A 20,335-nucleotide genomic window follows, 5' to 3' on the forward strand; every position below is an offset into this window, starting at 1 on the left:
ATGGGCCTTTGGAGATTCTGTCGAAGGCCAAGTGAAATCTCGGGCACCGTTTCAACACGTGACGCCAATCAGTGCAGCTATTCTGGGTGACAGGGCTGACTTTTCAATCTCTAAAGGGCTTTTTGGAACAAAGGCTGTAAACCATATAGTATGCTCCTCATTGTAAAGAAAATTGGGGCTCAGGTATGGGAAGTTACTTGTCCAATGTCACAGGTCCAGATGGTGGCAAAGTTGGGACTTGTCCCCAAGTGCCCTGACCTCTAGCCAGTGCTCCTGGTCCTGCCCCATGATGCCTGGGTATTTATCCCTCAGACCTCATTCCTGTAGCCAGCCGCAAGCAGCCACTACCAGCTCCCGGCTCCACTGTCCTGGTGACCTGCAGCACACTCGCTGCGGGCCCCCCTCCCGCTCAGCCACACTTCTCTTGTGCCTTTCGCTCCTCGGGAGGAGCCAGGGTTTCCTCTGCTCTGCTTCATGCTACAGAAGCCACCCCATTCCTCCAGCTGCTGATTCTCTCCTGCTAATTTTTCTGATTGCTGTTGAGAATAAGTGCAAAAGGAAGGCAGACACACTTTACATTTTGCTCATTGCATGTTTCATTTTTAATTAAATAATCAAGTAAGCCATCAAGTGATGGGTTCACATTCTGTTCCACAAAGCAGACCCTGACCGGTGGTGGCTGCCCGCTCTCTGAAAGACAGCTCCCGCGTTCCCAGGAGACGGCAGATTGGAGCCAGGGTAAGGACATCCGGGACATCGATGGCATGGGCCTGGGAGCAACGAGGCCAAGCAGAATGAACTGCATACTACACATACACACATGCGGACACATATGTACACATCATGGCCACACATGGCCATGCAAGGAGTGTCCTGTACCATGTGGCCATGAAACATGACATGGGGTGAGGTCTTGGCAAAAAGACAGCTTGCAGGGTCCAGGAGGGAGCAGGGGAGCCTCGCAGACTTGGCCCAGAGCACACAGATGAGACGGGGACGTCAGGGGTGCCCAGGTCAGGCCCAGTGTTAGAGGAAGCAGGGACATGGGGCATCTCATTTTCCAAACAGCATGTCTGATTCCAATATGAGCTAGGCTCAGATGGATGGTGCCATGACTGTATCCTTGGAAATACATAAGTGATTGGTCCCCGGGCACAGTCATGGAATGACAAAGGACATGAGACCAAGGATCTTGAAGCTCTTAAGACATCCGAAGTTGCCAGTTCTGCTTTTCCTTTTGAGGTAAAGCGTAGCTCCAACTATTCCTGACACCGTGGCAGTGGAGAGGCGGCATGGCTGCATTCAGGAAACCCTGGGCCTCCTCCCTCCAGTCCAGCCAGACCACGTCCTGGGACTCTTCACAAGTGAACTCAGGAAGCCGAGGCCCCTGGATTTCAGCGGATGCTCCTTTCAGTTTGTACGGACTGACAAGACCCATTTGGCCTCTGCAGGCATCCGCTCCCCCACCCCCCTCTCCCCATAGCTCTTCCTGACTCAGGACCCGCCCTCCCGAGACCTGCCACTGCGCTCAGCCCTATGGGACTGGAGGGGGAGGGGTCTGCCGGGGACGTAGCCGCCAGGTCTTCTGCTCTTGTCCTTCACAATGCTGGGCTATGGAGGGACAGGCCCCACAGCTAACGAAAACAGACCCTAGAGTAGGAGGGTCCCCCAGGGCTGGAAGAGACCTGCATCTGACACACCCCTGCCTGGGCCAAGCATCGCCTTCTGGGTCAGGGACCCCTGACCTCCTGCTGGAACTTGTCCCATTGTCGGACGGATGGCAGAGGCGGCAGGGAGAGATGCCACTGTCATGGCTGGAGTGGGTGTTTTCTCTTCTTGGGGGTTTGGTCAGCAGCTGCCCCATTAGACCGGCCTCTGGCTGCCAGTGCTGGCAGGTAGGGAGTAAACTTCATTTTGAACATTTTTTCTGTTCATTTAGTTATTTGTTTTCAAGTGTGTGCATCACATAAAGGGACAAAGCCTAGAATTCCTCATGCCTCTCAACCTTAGCAATAAATCAGTGACAGCCTGTGGGGGCACGAGACAGAGCTGCCCCTCTGACCCCCCCCCTGCCCCCACCGTGCCCTCATCCACGCCAAGGTGCACAAACAAGGCACAGAAGAGAAGCCAGAAATGGGCAGTGGTGGCGATGGCTAGAGGGTGTCAGACACTGCCCTGTCTCACCACGGTCTGGAATGTTCTGAGCTATTTATACAGGCTAGGCTAAAGGGATCTTCTTCAAGAAGAAAAAAAAAATGAGTAAGCATGCATTGCTGAATGGGCCTCTTGTTTTGGGGAAGCTGGTAGCTGTGAGGCGAGGTCTCAACTGCTCCCTCTGTCTCCGGGCAGGTGGGTGCCTTGGAGCAGAAGGCTCCTGGTGGATCCACAGGAGCAGAGAATGCTGGAAAAGGAGGTGCTAGCCCCCACTGGACCACATTCCCCAGCGAAGTTCCATGCCAAAAGCCCTATGGCAGGGCTCCTAGCAGGCCCCGGTGGGTGGACAGGCAGCAGTCCCCCCACCCTGTCCTTCCCCAAACCCCCAGGCTTCCCAGGGCCCCGAGGCAATGCTCACTCAGGTTGGGTCCTGTTCCAGGTGCCTGGGTGAAGGTCCTACGGCAGAAAGGGCCTTTTTGTTGCATCTTCAAATCAACAACAGCAAACCAAGGACTCTCTTCAAACAAAAGCCTGGGACACCGTGACTCGAGCAGTCTTGGTTTAGTCCCCTCTTGTATTCTGAATTGTCCCGGAGTGTCCTTGTGTGGGGTGGGTGCATGGTTTCTATTATTATTAGTTTGTCTTTCTTGATTTGGGTACAGCTCTAAGTCCCTGCAAATAATAATGTATTTCTGTCTCTTCTTTTTCACAAAATAAATAAATAAAGTCAACTGGCAGTGTACACACTGTCAATGTCCTGAGAAGTCCCGAAGGTCTCCAGAGCTCAGGGTGGAGGCCTTGGCCCCAGACATGGAAAGAAAGGAGGAAGTCTGCTGTCCGCACTGGGAGGACCCAGGAAGAACCCTGGACAGGGGAGCACGTCCCCACCAACCCCGGGGGAGGGGGCAGCACAGGGAGCAGGGCGGGGGCTGGGGAAGAACTTCTGGGCCTGCCAGAAAAATCCTGGCCCCTCTCTGTCCCAAGGTCAAGTTTTTAGGGCTGGAGTCCCTTTGGCCCCCAAATTAGAGCCAGCTCCCTGCACAACTTATTCTTGGGCTGGAAAACCTAGAGTGGAGACCTCCTTGAATGGCTGAAGTCCATGGTGATGCAGACCCAGCAGCTCAAATACAGTGATTATAATGGACATCGTAGATGGCTACCATCCTCACCTTTTCAAAAGGCAGTTTCCAGCCGGATACGCCCCTTCCTTCCCTCTCGTGCACATTCCTGAAGCCGAAACGCAGCCCCCTGGGTTTAACAGTGGGACAGCTCTGAAGGAGAGGTCGTCCAGGAAATCAGAAACAGCCCTCAGTGAACTGTGACAGCTTCCTGCAAGTTCTGAGATGGGGCTGAGCTTTGCTCCTCGGCTTGGGCTGGGAGTGGGAAAAACCTTCCACTTTGGGGACATTGCTGCTTGGTCATGGGCCCTGACCCCTGGGATGTGGCCTGGGGCCACAAGTGTGATGGAGCCTGGGAGAGAGATTTAAATCTGGCCTCTTCTCGGGGCAGGGGTGAGGGCTGCTCATTTGTGCTGCTCCTGGACATGTGGCAAAGAATGCTGGTGGTTTCTGAGACTTGTCTCACATGGCGTTGAGACAGAAAAGCCTGGGTGGGCTGTCATGTGGCTATCTAGGCTCTGATCCTTCTGGGAGGAGGCTCTTCCTCCTCCTCCTCTGCCTCCGGCAAGAGCCAGAGTACTTTCCTGGCCCTCCCAGAGCCCCTTCAGCCCCCTCAGCCCCTCGAGCACAGTTTGCTTCCAGGAGGCACTTCGGCAGAAACAAAAATGAAAACACAGCCACAAAACAAAACACCAAGCCATAAATACCCTAATCCCCCCCCCCAAAAAAAACAGAAAACAAATACCCAGCCCATCCCAAGTTAAGCAATACTCTTCCCAGAGCCCTAAAGGAGGAATTCCAGACACTAACCATGTAACTATGGCTACCAACCAGGGGGCTGACCTCTGTCCCTGTCTTCTCAGGGGAGGGGCTATCCCGATGTGACCTCTCCCCCAAGAGCACTCTGGACTGCCATCGGACCCTGCCCCACAGAGGCCTGGTGGGAAGCCGCAGGACCCGTGAGGTGCCTTTTGCTTCCAGGGACCACAGCTGCTTCTGCCAGTCAGGCCTGAGGTGGCCTTCAAATATGGACACGCACTAGGACACCAGCCAAGCTGGGATGGGGACTTTGGACTGTAGTCACGTGAGAGTCAACAGCACCATTTCAAAATATCCGGCCTGCCAGCAGGGAGGACGTGAACGGGCCAGCGGAGGCAGCCCTGAGACTCCAAGCGGGCAGAGGGCGGGGACCTGGCAGCTCTGTGTCCACTGTTCACCCCGACCCAGTGAGAGAGCGGGGCGGCAGCCCAGGACCGCATTTCTTTCCCCTGCTCCCAAACCATTAAAAGCTCCACTTTAGGTGTGTGATACAGACAAACCCTATAAACCTGTGGGCCTAAAGCGGTGGGAAAGCTTGTGTTTCCACATATGCGTGTATGTGGGATTGTGTTTTTATGATGTTCCCCACGGGCGTGGTGTGCACGTAGTGCTTGTCTCTATGCACGTGCGTGCGTCTGGTAGCCCTTTACAAAGGGACCCGCCCAGAATCCAGGGCGCGTTGTGTAGAAACCCGGAGACTGTGCTGAGTGCCCACAGCCCCTTCTCACTGTTGGATATTTGCACTGTGGCCCATGAGGTCTACAGGCATTTATGCTTCATGTGTGCTTCATGTGTGTTTGCATGTGTGTGTGCACGTGTGTGAGAGAGAGAGATACCGTCAATAGGCTGGGCCTGCTTGAGCCTGCCCTTTGGGTCTTGGTTTGATGGCCCTCAAGGGGGCAGGGCACAGTCCTGTTCTCAGCAAAAAACCCCAGCCCACGGAGGCGGTGGGGGAGCTAGCTGCCTGGGGGCTACTTCTACAGCAGAGGGGCGGCCTGCTCCCTGCGCGGCTGCCCGCCTTCCTCTGCGACTGTCACCAGCTCACAGCTGGCCTGGGTGTGAGGAAGGCGGGGTGGCACTTCCATGAGGAGGGTTGCGTGCGGCCCCAGGCCCCTACGTGACCCAGAAGGTGCCTCGCTCCTCCAGCAGGCTGACGGAGCGGTTGGTGAGGGAGGCGGCGTCCTGCGCCAATCTGTAGCCAAAGAGGCGCATGGCGGGACCACAGGCCGCCTGCACCACCTGCGCCAGCTTGAAGGGCATGCTGAAGCGCCACTTCTCAAACTGCTCCGAGGAGTTCTTCTGCGTGGAGTAGATGCCGCTGCTGTCCCGGGAGGCCTGGGTGTTCTTCTGGATCCAGTCCTCCACCTGCGGGGTCAGCGGGATGCCTGCAAAGCGGTACATCTCCCGGGCCTTCTCCAGGGGCTTGCGGGCCACGTCCTCGTAGCGCACCAGCATGTAGCGGCCCCGCAGCCAGGCGGGCTGCCTCAGGCCCAGCTCTGCCGACAGGCGGATGCTCTCACAGTTGCCCCTCAGCCGCTGCACCTCCTCCTCTCTCAGCCGGTCCTGTCCCTCGGCCAGCCACTTCTTCCAGGTCTCGTACTTGCCAGCGAAGGCCACCATGCGGGAGGCCAGCACGGCCCGGGGATCGCGCACCAGCTGGATGACACGTAGGTCCAGCCGAGGGTCCTCCGCCAGGGGCTGCAGGAACTCCAGCTGCCGGATGCGGACGGCCTTGAGCGCCATGTGCTCCTTGCGGCGGCAGGCCTCGGCGGCCAGCGTCACGTTGAGCGGGCCGCAGCGGCGGTTCTTGCAGTGGTACTTCTCGAAGACCTTCTTGACGAAGGGCGTGCACACGGGGTCCTCGCAGAGTGAGCGGCTGGAGCCACGGCGGAACATGAACTGGGTCAGGTGGTCCTCGGGCAGGGGGCTGATGAAATGCTCCAGCACGTACAGGTCGCACAGGAAGAGCTGCTGGAGCACGTCGCGGTAGACCAGAGCCGAGCCTGCTGCGCTGGCTCCTCCCGGCTCGAAGGACACCGTGCGCTCGATGTGCCACAGGGGCTCGAAGAGGTAGAAGATGTTGCCCTGCTGGTTGAAGAACTCACCCACGAAAGAGGAGCCAGTGCGGGTGGTGGCCATGAGGAGCACGTGGCGCCGGGCTCCCGGCTCCGCGGGGCTGGCAGGTTCCTCCTCCTCCCCCACCTGCCCCTCGGTCTCCGGGGCGGGCTGCAAGCCCAGCTGCAGACTGAAGTTTCGCAGGCGGCTCTGCAGCTGCGTGAAGGCCGAGTCCAGCTCACTCAGGGACAGGAGGGATGCGTTCTCGGACAAGACCAGGGCTGGGTCAGTGCTGTTGGCATCTACCAGGGACTGGGGGATCTGTTTCAGCTTGTCCGAGACCCTGTGAGGACAGAGGGAGACCAGGATCAGTAACTGGCTGGGGACTCCATCCCCTGTGTAGCCTCCCAGGATGATTACCCAAAGCCTGTCTTAGTTGGGTTTCCCTGGAAGCCGACTTGGGGCAAGAATTTGAGGGTAAGAGGTAGTCGGTTCGGGACATGGTCACAGGAGAAACTGGTAGAGAAGCAGGGAGGTGAGGTGAGGGGAAAAAGCCCATTAAGGATGAGCAGGCAGCTCCTGTGGGCAAATCACTGACCAGGATGGGGCGGGCCCCCGAGAGACAGCGTGGAACAACCCCAGGATTCTCTCTCCCAAGGGGTGAGGCTTCCTGCTGGCTTTGGCATTTATTCCCCAGTAGTACCTGTGCCTCACCAGCACAGGTGGAGGGATGCGCTCAGGTGAGAGTGGCAGGGGCTTGCAGTAGGCTCCTGCAGGCATGGACTGGAACAGTCCACGCTAAGGACACAGGCAGGGCATGGACTCATCCCAAGTCCTATCTGTCTTGGTTGATGCTTTCTTGCAAGTACTAGACATCAACTATGTGTTAGGCCCTGGGCTAAATGCTTTTACACTTTCTCATTTAATCTTTACAATTAGGCAGGTCTCCCCATTAAGCCATGTTTCAGAGAAGAACTTAAGACAGAAAGTGACATAACGTGTCTAAGCTGTCACCACTAGAAAGGGCCAAAATCAGGATTCCAACCCAGGTGGCCTGTGCCCAGAGCCCAAACCTCACCACTGGGGACTTGTGCACGCCCCGCGGAGTGGGCGCAGGAGGGCCTGACGGGCACCGGTTGCAGGGTTGCATCTGCAGGCCCAGGGTGGCCGACGGCCTCCTCTGCCCCGCCCCCTCGATAAGGAAGACTTGTGATTGCACCCCTCACCTCGATATAATTTTATTTTCTTTTTCGATAAAGACAAAAACCACCACCACAAAAGCCAGGAAAAGGGCATATTTGCTCCTCATCCTCAGACTGTGCAGAAAGTCTCGGCAGTCCTGGGGCAAAGCAAGTCCTTTCTCCATGGGGAAGGGTGGGGCCGTGGGCACTCAGCTCCGGGGCATCACTCAGGACCTGGCTGGTCGTCTTCAGGTGGGGGACACCCTCATCCTGTGGAGAGATGGGCTGTCAGGACACCCTTGTCTGCAGATAAGAGCGAAGAAGAGCTTTTCCACCAGACTTCTGAGGATCCTGGTCCTGCTTGGCAGCCAGACCCCAGAAGCAGTCTTGTCATGGACTCTACCCCAAACAGACTTGAAATCAGTTCACTTAAGCTGCTACTGAACCTTCTGATGCATCCATGCCACCTCCATCAATTTATTCTTTGACCTCACACGTGACTCAAGGGCAAGTATATGGAAAAGAACGCTCCCTATAGTACAAATGTTTGCAATAGCAAAAGACTGCAAATACCCAAATAAAAAGTGGTGGAGGAAGACCTACACAGGCTGATGTGAATAATCTCTCTATGTATTGTAATTTTATGTACATATAGCAAGCTGCAGACACAATATGTTCATATAGAACAGAGTTTCTTAACCTCAGCACTATTGGTATTTTGGACCAGATAATTCTCTGTTGTGGGAGTTTTCTGGTGTATTGTAGGATATTTAATAACATCCTTGACCTCTACTCATTAGAAGATGCTAGTAGCATCCTCTCTGCTCAGAGGCAACAATCAAAAATGTCTCCAGAAACTGTCAGATGTCCCCTAGGCAGGGTTGAGAAGCAAAATCATCCCAGGTTGGGGGCCTCTGATGTAGTGTAACCCCATTTGAAAATATAGGATCTTTTTTCAGTGAGAGAAAAATATGGATACTGAATGAGAACAGACTGTGACTACGGGGGTACACGAGGCCTCCTAACAAGGACTTGGGGGTCCGGAAGGATGGGGTGGGTCTTACGTTTGCTGTAGAATACTGTGCACTGTTAGGAATTTTACAATGTGTTATTTTTTAAGAATTAACTAAAGGAAAAAAAAAACCACCATAGCACACGAATTCTAAGGAAATCCTGCGCCTGGCCTTGGCCTTCAGGTCGCCCGGGAAGCCTTGCATGGGGCAGGTTAGGCTCCCCAGCCCCATCCTGCAAAGACTCCCAGTAGTACCTGAGACTTTGTCATAAAACAGCCCCCCTTCTAATGCCTGTTCAGTGTTGACCATCCCTTCATGGAGGGCAGGAAGTTTGTCTTCCACTTTCCATTAGCATCTGGAACTCCTGGAACCCAGGAGACTCTCACGCACAGTTACTAAGTGACAGAAAGGATAAAGGAACAAGCCAAATGGAGGTCCCCAGCTGTGCAGGGCAGAGTGGTGGGGCGGCAGGCAGCAATCTCTGACAGGTGCCGGGTGTGCTTCCTGGTGTGGGTGAGTGCAGGGGGGCCAGGAGGGAGGAGGGAGGCAAGGACAGCTGCAGGGCAACTGGAACAATCCCAACTCTTCCAAATTCTTCTGGGCCTTTTCCCACGCACTCATTAAACAAATATTTCCTGAGTACCTACTGTATGCAGCCTCTGGTCTAGGCACTGGACACACAGCAGTGGACAGGCAGACCCGGTGCACGCCCTCAGGGAGCTTACACTCGGGCTGGAAGGGCTAACTGCAATCTATGGGTAGCTGAAGTTTATCGAATGCTTACTGCTCTATGCCAGGTGTCATGCTAAGCACTTGATTTGCATCTCCCATTCAAATCCTCACAAAAGTCATATTATAGACGAGCAAATGCAGAGAGAAGTTAGGTAACTTGCCCAAGGTTCCTCCAGCAGTGCCCTGATTGCCCCTGCCAGATCCAGGTCACTGGGCCCTTACTGCTCCCCAGGGACCCCCACCGTAGCACATACGGTAGGGCTTTCTAGCTGATGGTCTGACTGTCTCTTTCCCAGGCTGCAAGCTTCCTGAGGTCGGGACTAGCATCTAGAATGCCACCGGGCACAAACCAGCTGCCCAACAAACCGGTGACGAGCGAACCCATCCAAGCGGGTGCCTGCCCCGGGGCCTGGCAGGCTGCCGGCCGGAGTCTGCAGAATGACTGGCAGGATGTGTTTCCCATGCACCCTGCCCGCTTAGCCCGAGGAGGGTATGAGGCTGCCCCTCCTGCTGAGAGGCCAAGACCCCACATGAGTCTGCAGGGCACAAGCATTGCAATCCTGACTCTGCACTTGGCTTGAGAGTTGTCTGGGTCTGATGGTGTGAGGGAAGCAGAAGGAACCAAAACCTGAAGTCCTGGGTTCCGGTCCTTCCTGCAAGTCTACCATGCTGTGTGACCTTGTATAAGTGACTCATCCTCTCTGGGTGTCTGTTTCTTAGCCTATAGCATGGAAGGCAGTACCTACTGCACAAGGTGGCTGCGAGGAACAGTATTTGGGGCATGGTAAGCGTTCAGTAAATACTAGAGAGGGAAGAAAAGGCAGGGGTGGGACAGGGGGAGTTGCCTTCTCTGTCTTCTCCCGTCTGAGTCTACACCTTTGATAAGATTCAGTTTGGTCGTCTAGATGATAAAGCTCCTGAGCTTTCTCCTCCCCTCCCTTCCTGGCACTGTTTCTGAGTTGCCACCCAAGTCTCACCCCCCTGAAAAGTACAGGGCTCCTAAGGGCTCTCCCTGCATTGCCCTAAAAGGAAGAAGCAAGGGTGACAACACTTAGATGTGAAACACAGGGTGGGCTGTTGGCTCCTTTGGCCTGCCCAAAAGGCGGGTGAGCGGGGGTGGGTGGGCAGCAGATGAGGGAGGTGCAGAGGTCCCTGCGAGAATGTGGGGGTTCCCAGACTCAGGGTGCAAAGAAGGTCACTGGTGCCAGGAGGTCACCGAGTTGTGAACGAGGAGGACGAGGCCAGGACGGGGTCACCTGGCAAAGCTCCAGGCACAAGCGGCCCTGTAGGAAGCCCTCTGCAAGAAGTGGGTCTGTGACATCCGTGACAAGGACAAACCTCCTGCTCCTTCCCTCCCCAACCAGCATGCACAGGCCAGACCTGCCCCCTTGCTTCGCTCATGGAAGAATGAAAAAGTTCTTCCTTCTCTTGGTGAATGTCACTCCCCAGGGGAGTACTCGATGACACCTTTCCAACCCACAGGACCCAGCAAGGACGTGACAGCCAAAGGACAAGTGGCACCCCCTGCCGTGATGCCAGCAGAGGTCATGTTTCCAGGGCATCTGGATCAATGGTGAAGGTCAGGGGTAAGTCCAGCCCAGTTCCGCCTGGACACAGAGTGGCAGTGGGACGGCTGCCCTCAGCCCACTTGTACCCCGTGCTGGACTCCAATGCCCCTCCTCGGGAATTCTTCCTCGACCCCCAACCCACCTCCCCTCCCCCATCCCTTTCCCTCTCAGCCACCTTCTTTATTTCTTCTTGACAGAAATGTACTTGTTTGCTGCCTCTTTTGCACACCTGAATGCCAGCTCCAGCAGACGACAGCGTCACCTGTCCGCTCTGCCTGTGGGGCCCACGCCCAGAACCCCAGCGCCCTACTCCTCGCGTTGGGCACCGGGCCAGCGTGCTGTAGCACCTGTGGGCGAGTGGAAGGATGTCTTTCTCAAAGCATTCAGCCCAGTGTGAGAGGCTTGATCATTCTTAATTCATGGGAAATATGAAGGAAAAGCAGTTGTTCCCTATAGGGAACCATGTGTGTTGTGTGTGTGCCTGAGTGTGTACTGTGTGTGCAGTAGGAGTGTGCCATAAGCGTGTGCACTGAGTGTGTCTGTGTGTACTACTGGAAGCATGTGCTCAGTGAGTGCTGTGGGCACAGACCATGGGTGTGTACTATGGCTTCACACACACCCATCTCCTGCACGGTTGTATCGACCTGGGATACCATTTTGAGGATGAAGAAACTAAGTTTTGGGGCTTTCAGTTCAAGCCTTGCAGCTGTGTGGTAATGATGGGGAGCAGAGAAAACAGCCAAAGGCACCCCGGACAAATCTCAGTGAGGGAACCCTGGAAAGGAAGGGGCTGTGGGCAGAGGTCCTAAACTCTAAGCGTAGGCCTCCCTCGTGGCCTGGCATGGGGTCCTCACTAGACAATAGTTTTCTACTCCGATGGCTCCCAGCCAGGCCCCCCAGTTCCCCGGGCCTTCCCCTGGCCTTCCCCCAGGCTCCCAGTGGACTGCAGCCCACGCCTGGCTCCTCCCAGGGAAGGCGGGGTCCCAGAGTCTGCTGTGCCTGGAGCTCTGATAAGGGACAGGCTGCAAACCTCCACTCCCCTTTCGTGCTCAGGAAAAAGGGCAGGGTAGGGACCGAGCCCCAGCTGTTGCAGGCCCTGCTCACAGGCCTTTCCCGGGTGGGAGGAGGGGCCACCCAGAGAAGAGGGCCTGAGGGAGGGCCAGAGATGAGAGAGGGAGGCTCCGCAGACCCACAGACACGGGTAGCAGCAGTGAAGGCCATGGTGGGGAAACTCAGAGTCAACCGCTGAGCTGCAGTGCTGGGAGGCGGGGAGGCGGAGAGGCCAGGAGGCTGCCCCAACCATGCCATGTTGCCAAAGGGGGGAGCTTAGGAGAGCTGGTGAGTTGTCTCCAAATCTACTGGAGAGTGGAAACAGAGGCAGGACAGGCAGAGGGAGCTCAAATGCCGGGCCTGCCTCTGTTGTAGACGATCTTTGCTTTGGGAATACAGGAGTCTGTCCAGCAGCCTGGCAGGCTAGGTTCTGTTTTGCGTAACGACACCCAGAGATGGCTTGGGAAGGACCAAAGCCCCACTATTTCGAGCTTAGCATCTGACAAGTGAGTAAATGCCCAGAGGCTGTCGGATGAACCAGTGAGTGAAGGAAGAATGAGGAAGCAAATGAATGCGTGGGGGATGCCTCAGTGCAGCTTGGGGCTGTGGTTACTCTCACACCCGAGTACCCTCACACCCGGGGACTCCAGCTTCCTCTACCAGAACAAACGCATCTATGACCTTCTATGGGCACCTGTCCAACCTCAGCCAAGACAGAATAGAAACAGGCAAAGGTGAAGGTATGTGTCACCTGAGTGGCAGAGGACATCCAAGAACTTGTGAGAAGCTTTGGGCCAGAGCCCCGAGGTGGACCACGTGGCTGAGAGCCAGCCTGGCGGGGTAGGGCCGCCACAGGCTCAGGGAGCCAGCCCTGGCTGGGAAGGAGCCCGGCTGCCCCTCAGCCCTGCTTTGCTGTGCAGGGGCATGGGGGAGCACACCCCACATCCATTTGACACAGTCACTTCATCGGGGCCAGCTCAGCTGTGTGAGCGACATATCCTGTGCAAACCCGAAGCCAACAGCTGCACGAAATACAGGGCCCGAGAGAACAGTCCCAAGCCTCCCAGTCAGCAAAGGTACTTCCCATGCCTCTGATGCTGAACCCTGGGCCCTAGGCCAGTTTGGAACTGACCCACTGCTCTGGGCTTGGCTGCATTTGGATGATCAGGAGCTGCAGCGGAGGCTGGCGTCCAGGACGCCCATAACCGTGCAGCCAGCAGCCTGGTGAACAGTCTGCTGGCTCGTTTGGAACTCATCTGGATTCGGGCCAAGATTCATGGCCAAGGATGTGCACCCAGCCCTGGAAATCCAACATGTCACCAGCAACATGAGTGTCCCACCGGATGGGACATGGGCAGTGCATGGGCACAATGAATGCAAGCCACACGGGGGCTAAAAACGCTGCACAACTACAGAGACGCAACATTAACCGATGATTCTTTGCATTTTATGCCCTTCCGTACTGTGCGAATTTTTGATGACCATGCACATGTATCACTTTAAGAAGATTTAAAATCTAATCTGAAACTTGAAAAATGTAATATCACTTTGCAAGTGGTGTGGAAAATGCATTGGGCGAGGGTGGACTTGAGGCTGGGAGACCAGTTAGCTCTTCCTGTGACGGCCCAGGAGAGAGGGGACACCCCGAGAAGCGGTGGCAGAGGGCGGAGAGGGAGGACAGACACGTGTGGCATTAAGGAAGCCAGTGCTGTCACTGTGACAGGAACGGCATGCATGAGCCGTGAGGACCGCACCCTGCATGAAAGAAGCACGGCACAAACGGGCAAATAATGTCTGGTTCCGCTTACCCGAGGCGCCTAAAAGAGTCAAACTCACCAAGACATGAAGTGGAGGGTGGCTGCCTGGGACTGGGGTGAGGGATGGGGGATGAGAGACTAATGGGGGCAGAGTCTGGGAAGGTGAGAAAGTTCTGGAGATGACAGTGGTGATGGGTGCAAGACAGTGTGAATGTATTTAATGCCATTGAACTGCATATTTAAAAATGGTTGAATCAGTCAATTTTGTGGTCTATGTATTTTCCAGAGTAAAAAATACATAAGTAAATAAACAGTGATGCCTGCGGGCAACGGGAAGTAGGGAAACAGAGGGCTCTCGGAGGATCCCTGGCTCTGCCCTCGGACAGTGGTCTGATTCTTCGCCGCGCCCACAAGCACCTGGCACTGCGCCTGGTACATGGCAGGCTCAACAATATTTTGAAGTGAATGAACAAATTCATGCACTGTTTTGAAGAGTTAGCTGTGGTCTCCTGTAGGTTGGTCTTCTCTTCCCCAGTGCTAGTGCTGCACTGGACATACAGAAGGCACCATTGATGAGAGGATGTCGGCATGAAGTTAATTTATTGCACAGAAAAATGTTCATCATGATGCTGCCCTGAAAGAGGACACACCAGCACCCACAGGAGGATTCCATTTTGTAAACACTGTGTGTGTGTACACACACAAAATCTGTTGATGTATAGACAGACAATCTGGAAAAGTGTGAACAAGTTCACGGTGATTCTCATGGCAGCTGTGGCTACACTTGACTTCCTTGCTTTTACTTACTGTCTTTGAAGCCCCGTGATCTTCGGAAAGGAAGTGAAACCTGAGTGGCTTCCTCATCTGCAAACGGGGACATTTACAGTATCTACTGTAAACTCAGTGGTCACGAGGAATTCAATGAGAAGATGCTAGTGAAGTAGTTAACCTACGCTGAAGATGCGGTAAGTGGAACCACTCACAGTTGCAGCAGATTTTGTGGCTTGCGCACTGTGGCAAGGGTTGGAAAGGGGCGGGGGGTCTTGTCCCCTAAAAATATCAAAATGAAGGAAACAGGGAGAACCTGACCTGACCACCAGCTGGAACTGTTCCTCAGGCCACCACCCACTCATTTGTGGATGGCATTTGGCTCCGGCTATCTCCTCCTGGGCTCCTGGCCTCCTCTGGAGTTAAACTCAGTGACCTTCCCTATCCCAGGCACTGCAGCCACCAGTAGCCCCCAGGATGCAGCCAGAGAGAGACCCAGAAACACCATGGGCCGAACCCTCAAGGATGCTCTCTTCTCAGCTTCCCTGGAGGCCAGAGCTGCTCACAATTCCACAAGGCCCTGCGTGGCCAGGAAGGGCTGAATGCGCTGCCACAAGAGTGGTCACAGGAATGACAGGAGTGGTGGGTCAGGGGTGGGACCAAGGACCTTGGTAGTGCAGGCTTCTCTACTCTGACTGCTGTGTCTCCAGGCCTCAGCGCTGTCAGGCTGAGGACAAGCTGAATGCCCATGGATTTTGCCACAGGACAGAATCATGTCCTCAGCAGCGGTCAGGCCAGTAGCCTTACACAACGCAGCTGGCCTTTCCAGCTTCAGTTGTCCTTGGACAAAATTTTCTTATCCACCCTTCTTCATTGTTTATCTGCAGAACTTGAGTCTCAGAGAGGGGCAGTGCTTGGCCACAGCATACAACTGGACGGTGACCAAACTCAAACAACTACTATGTAGGTCTCCTGTCTCCCAGGGTAGTGATGGCCCTGCCCAACTCCATCACCCTGACTCTCACACCTTAACCCACTTAAGAGCCTTCCACACAGGGATGGCAAATATATGGCACACATTCCACACTTGGCAGTCCTGGGCCTGGAGCAGACATCACTAATCAATCATCATTCTCTCCAGCTGAGACTAGATGTCCTCATAAACCTTCTCAATGCCTTGCCAATCTATCAGAGTTGGCCTCTGAGATAAAACCGATTTGCCCTCTGAAATTTACAGGATCCTTTGTGGCTACCAAATAAAATCCCTCAGCACCCCTTAATTCGGCATTCTGCCCTCTGGCATCGCCCAGCAGCACCAGCCCAGATCCCAAGTCCCCTCTCACACAGACTCTCCATTCAAGCACGTATGTCTTGCACATCCATCCTCTAAGCCTTTCATTTAGCTGATAAAGCCCATACTGAACAACATACCAGACGACAATTAATGGTGAGGTTACTACAGTTAACGCATCAAAATTTGCCAAAGACACGTTGCTTTGCAGCTCAGTTGGTAAGAGCATCATCTTGATACATTGCCCCAAGGTTGTAGGTTCTATCCCCGGTCATGGCACATATAAGAATCAGCCAATTAATGCATCAATAAGTGGAACAACAAACTTCTCTCTCCCTCCCCCTTCTCAAAATCCATTTAAAAAATAGCTATAGTGGATGCAAGGTGCGCATAACTCCATCTTCCCCTCCACTTGGCTTGCGCTTTCCCGGAGAGGGGAGGCGGAGTTGCAGAGAGCCTAGGAAATTGCACAGGGCCGCTGCCAGTCTGCTCTGCACCACAGCTGGCACGGGTCTTTACATGGCTAATTTTATATTATTACTCACATGCCTTTATATGTTTTTATGAATAAGAGCCAAAATTAAAAAGTCTCTAGGCTTCCCCACAAAATGTTTTTTGGGGTTTTTGGAAAATGTGGGCAAGTCCACTGGAGTGTGTCTTGAGTGTGAACACAGTCTAGCGTGGGGATTAAAACAGAAAACGGCCGAGGCCCGATGCCTGAAGAAAGCATCCAAGGACAAACGGGAATAATGCGTGGCGCCATTTTCCACACGTTAGACTGAAAAACAAACTGTTCTACAATACCCCGTGTGGGTGGGGTTTGCAGAACCAACTCAGTGCGCATCAGGTGCCCATGCCCTCCACCTTCCCCAGCCCCCCTTACAGTCAGGCTGAGGCCATAGGACCAGGTTCTGGTGGGCGGGATGTAGGTGAAAGTGGCGTACACCACTCCAAGTCCTGGACCTTGAAATGCCCCCACACATTCCTCCGGCCCTCCCTTTTCTTGCTGTCGCAACACTGGAGGCCACATGTGCTGGCTGCTTTAGTACAAGCTGGAAGCAGCCCAGGTCCTGAGCTGCTGCTTGGAGAGCCACCCCACCTGCCTTAGATGTGAGGCAAGTGAAAAGCAAGACTTCGCTGTGTTGAGCCACTGAGATACAGGGGTGTAGTTGTTACTGCAGCACAGCCTAACGCATAGGATTCTCTCATAATGTTGATAGGAGAGTCTGTTCTGAAGGACAATTTGGCAAAACCATCAGAATTTTAAATACGCACACTCTTCGACCCTGTGCAGACCCTAGAGCTCCACCTTTAGGAGTTGGTCTTGTGGATACTCTTGCACAGTTATAAGGACGCATACAACAGCAAACTGTTTATAACTGCAAAAGCCTGGAAATGACCTTCATGTCTGTGAACAGGCAGGGAAAAAAACATGAAGTAGGTAAATGATGGTGCCTTTATCGGTGCAATACTCTGCGATGACTACAGAGAAAGAGGCCACTCTGAGAGGAAATGCTGTTCAAGATGTAAGTGACACAAGTGAGGGGCAAGAGGTATGTGGCGTACCGCCAGCTGTAAAAATCGGGGCGGAGACACCCGAGTCCTGGGACATGCTTAGAATATCTCGGGAGAGGGGAACAAGAATTGGCAAGAATGGTCAAGGGGACTGGGAAATAGGGGCGGGAGCGGGGACCCACTTTCCACCTCTACCCTTCTGCAGTATTTGAATTTGTTACCATTTTTATTTACTACCTATTCCAAATAAAAGGAAGTGGCTAGAAGAGAAGCTGGTATAGAGAGTGTGTGGAACAGTGCTCTAGCCCAAGGCCTGGCACAGCAGGCCCCTGAGCCATGGTGCTCTGTTCCACGGCGCTCTGTTCCACGTCACTCCGTTAGAATGTCGAGGAAAAACAAGCTGGTTCCTGGCCAGGGCCACTGTCTGTGTGGTGCTTTCATGCCCCCCCATGTCTGTGTGGGGTCCTCCGGTTTCCCCCGACACCCCAAACCTGTGCACGTGGGGTGATCGGCCTCTCTCTGTGTGACCGGGTCCCGCTGCGGAAGGGCGTCCCGTCCGCGGGGGGTGGGGGGGGTGGCTGGCCTCACGCCCTGAGCTGCCGGGACAGGCTCTGCCATCTGAGACCCTGACTGGAATAAGCGGGTTGAAAAAATCATGCTCATTTGTTTTTATGGATCTTAAGTGTTTCTTATTTCAAAGTTTAATATTAGAAGTGCCTTGGATCTTTATTTAGAAGTTTGGTGGTGTTTTTGTGATCAGAAATACGTTGTGGAAGTTTAACTCTTGTTTATGCATCCGTCAGCCTGTGGTGAAACTGGCTTCATTGTATGTCGTTTCACTTAAAGTCGCAGCTTCCAAAAACCTATTGACGACATGAAATGAGGGCTTACTGTTTACTTTAGTGGCAAGTTGTCCAAGAAACTTTGTGACAAACTTCACCCAGTGCAAGCCGGAGGAGGCTGGACAAGGACAGTGACTGGAACGGGTTTGAGCACCGTGAGCCCGAGCGCTGCTGAGCTGGGGACAGCAAACGTTGCTAGCCCCAAGAGCCCGAGCCAGCAGACGGTCCTGGCTGCCTGGAGCACACGATGAGAATAACTCTGAGGTCAAGCTTTGTCCTGGGTCTTCCCAGCTGGGAGGGCAAAGCACCTTCCACACCCAGGCCAAGGCTGATCAGAGGAAGTGTCTGCCTGGAGTGCTGCATTTGAAAAGGTGGGCGGTATCGGGAGGAGAGGGGGGGGGGATGCCTGGTGCTGTCTGCGTGGCTAGAGGGCCAGCACGGCTGTGGCGCACTTGCCGAGCCTGCGTGAGCACCGCTTCTGAACCTGAGCGCACGGGGAGTTGCCTGAGGAGTTTCCGGTCACTGAGGCCCAGGTCCCACCCCAAGAGGTCACGACTGGACTCCTCTCGGTTTGGTTTGGGCACAATCAATCGTTTGAAGCTCCCCAGCTGATTCTAACCAACCTAGAATTCAAAGATAGCCACACTATGGGGCGCCCAGCTCGCCTGGGCTGTGTCCGCTCAGCAGCCAGGCCATACGTGGGGGGCGGGGGGGGGGCTGCCACCTCTGCTGACCAGGGACAGTGAGCTGCTGGATGGACAGGCCTGTTCCTTGTTTTACTGGGGAGGTCAGTGCGCAGGGGAGTTTCCAGGCCGTGTGTGTTCGGTCGGTTTAAAAGCCGCTCCCCTACACCGTGTTGTAAATGAAAAAACTCAGGTGTTTTTCCTTCCTGTGTAGGGAAAGCCTAGTTCTTCCCACTGTGGGTTTCTCCCGTGTGTCTCCTTTACTTTTACACAGGACACTGCTTCTGGTCACCAAACGTAGGGTTTCCCCCACAACAACGAGTGAGTCTCCGACAAACCGTGGGCTGTGCTGCCATTCGACTCAGCTCTGACACGAGCTGGGGGGACCCCGTGTCAGATCTCACAGGCCAAGGGCTCTGTCTCCTGAAGCGGCCGCTCCTCACCCCAGCCACAGCCGCCTCGGCGGGACGAGCGGTGCTGCTAACGCCCTCGGGAAACCACAGGGTTTCAGGGGCTCCCTACCAGGAACTGGGGCCTCACATATGGGGGTACCACTCAGCAGTCAAAGGGCACAGACTGTTGGTACGCACAGCAACTTGGATGAATTTCAAGGGTATTAAGTTGAGTGAAAAAAGCCAATCTCAAAAGGTTACTGGGTAATTCCATTCTTATAACATTCTTGAAGTGACAGCATTCTAAAAGAAGAACACATTAGTGTAGCCAGGAGTTAAGGGGGGTGGGGCGGAGGACAGCGGGCGAGCCTAGGACAGGGCACCGTGCGGGACCCATGTGGTGGCCGGTGTGGTCTGCCTCTCAGCTACGTCAGCGCCAACACCCGGGGTGTGATACCCCACTGCCGTCTTGTTCGCTGCTTCCGTGGGGGAGGCTGGGTCGTGGGCTCATGGGATCTCTCTGTATTACTTCTTAAAACTGCATGTGTATCTACAATTATCTCACGACTTAAAACAATGAATTAAAAAGAAAACTAGCTCCCACAACAGTCGGCAGGGTTTAAAGAGATCTTTTTGGGAAACGGAGCTAGAGGTGGGTGACAAGACTGAGCAGAAGGGCCTTCTTGGGGCAACAGAGTGAGCTGGTTGAATCCGATCTGGAACCCCAAGTGCGAGTGCGGCATTTCCTAGAATTACCAACTGGTGACTCTCCTGGGCTCTATTCACATGCAAGGACAGGCTTGGGGGCTTTCAGAGGGGGAGGCTGATGAGGAGGCAGGACTTGAGGAAGTTCCATCCTGACAGCAGGGAAAGAAAAAGAGGGGGTGGAGCTCTGGAGGGAACCCACCATGTCTGACCCCACTCTCACTGGTGGGAAGACTGAGCAAGAGCTCCAGTCTGAGAGGAGCTGGGAGCAGGCTCACAGTCCCTGTGACACCACACAAGGCTCGGTACCCAAGCAGTGTGCCCAGAGATCCCTCGGGGACCTCCACAGGCAGCCAGGCACAGCCTTGGGGGAGGTGATCAGACAGCCAGGCAGACTGGGCAACACTGGCACTCACGGGTTGGTGAGACCTGGGGACATCTGGGTCACCTTTGAACTTCGCATGGGAGTTAGCAAGGGGCAAAGCAAGCTTCCGGCTGTTTACAGCCAGAACTCTGCAGCTCCCAGGCAAGGAGGAGGAGAAGGGTTTGAAGAACTAAGGTGGAACTTTTAAAAAGTAAAAACATTTGAAGAAGTATCTAGTGAACCTATGGATGACAAAAGCTCAAGTTCAACGAGCAAATTCATTTGCCAAGTCCTTGTTCTGGGCCGAGGATGGGAGGAGGCACTGGGG

General features: G+C 54.5%; 1 protein-coding gene across 8 annotated transcripts in view; it reads right to left on the reverse strand.

Annotated features, from left to right (window-relative positions):
- Positions 1 to 589: 589 nt before the first annotated feature.
- CHST3 (carbohydrate sulfotransferase 3) overlaps positions 590 to 20,335 on the reverse strand; it is a 36,277-nt gene continuing 16,531 nt past the window's right edge. For 3 of the 8 annotated variants that reach the window (XM_045842215.1, XM_045842217.1, XM_045842216.1), the window contains exons 2-3: positions 7,373 to 7,597; positions 590 to 6,489 (exon numbers count right to left, since the gene is read on the reverse strand). In XM_045842215.1, the coding sequence (XP_045698171.1) occupies positions 5,205 to 6,489; positions 7,373 to 7,512 (1,425 nt within the window). In that variant the 5' untranslated portion in view covers positions 7,513 to 7,597 and the 3' untranslated portion in view covers positions 590 to 5,204. The remainder of the gene's footprint in view (positions 6,490 to 7,372; positions 7,598 to 20,335) is intronic. The other 5 variants (XR_006786047.1, XR_006786045.1, XR_006786048.1 and 2 more) reach the window with 5 other exon arrangements.

This window comes from Phyllostomus hastatus, unplaced genomic scaffold (assembly GCF_019186645.2).
Source record: "Phyllostomus hastatus isolate PE091 unplaced genomic scaffold, TTU_PhHast_1.1 phas_contig_38, whole genome shotgun sequence".
Lineage (NCBI taxonomy): Eukaryota > Metazoa > Chordata > Mammalia > Chiroptera > Phyllostomidae > Phyllostomus > Phyllostomus hastatus.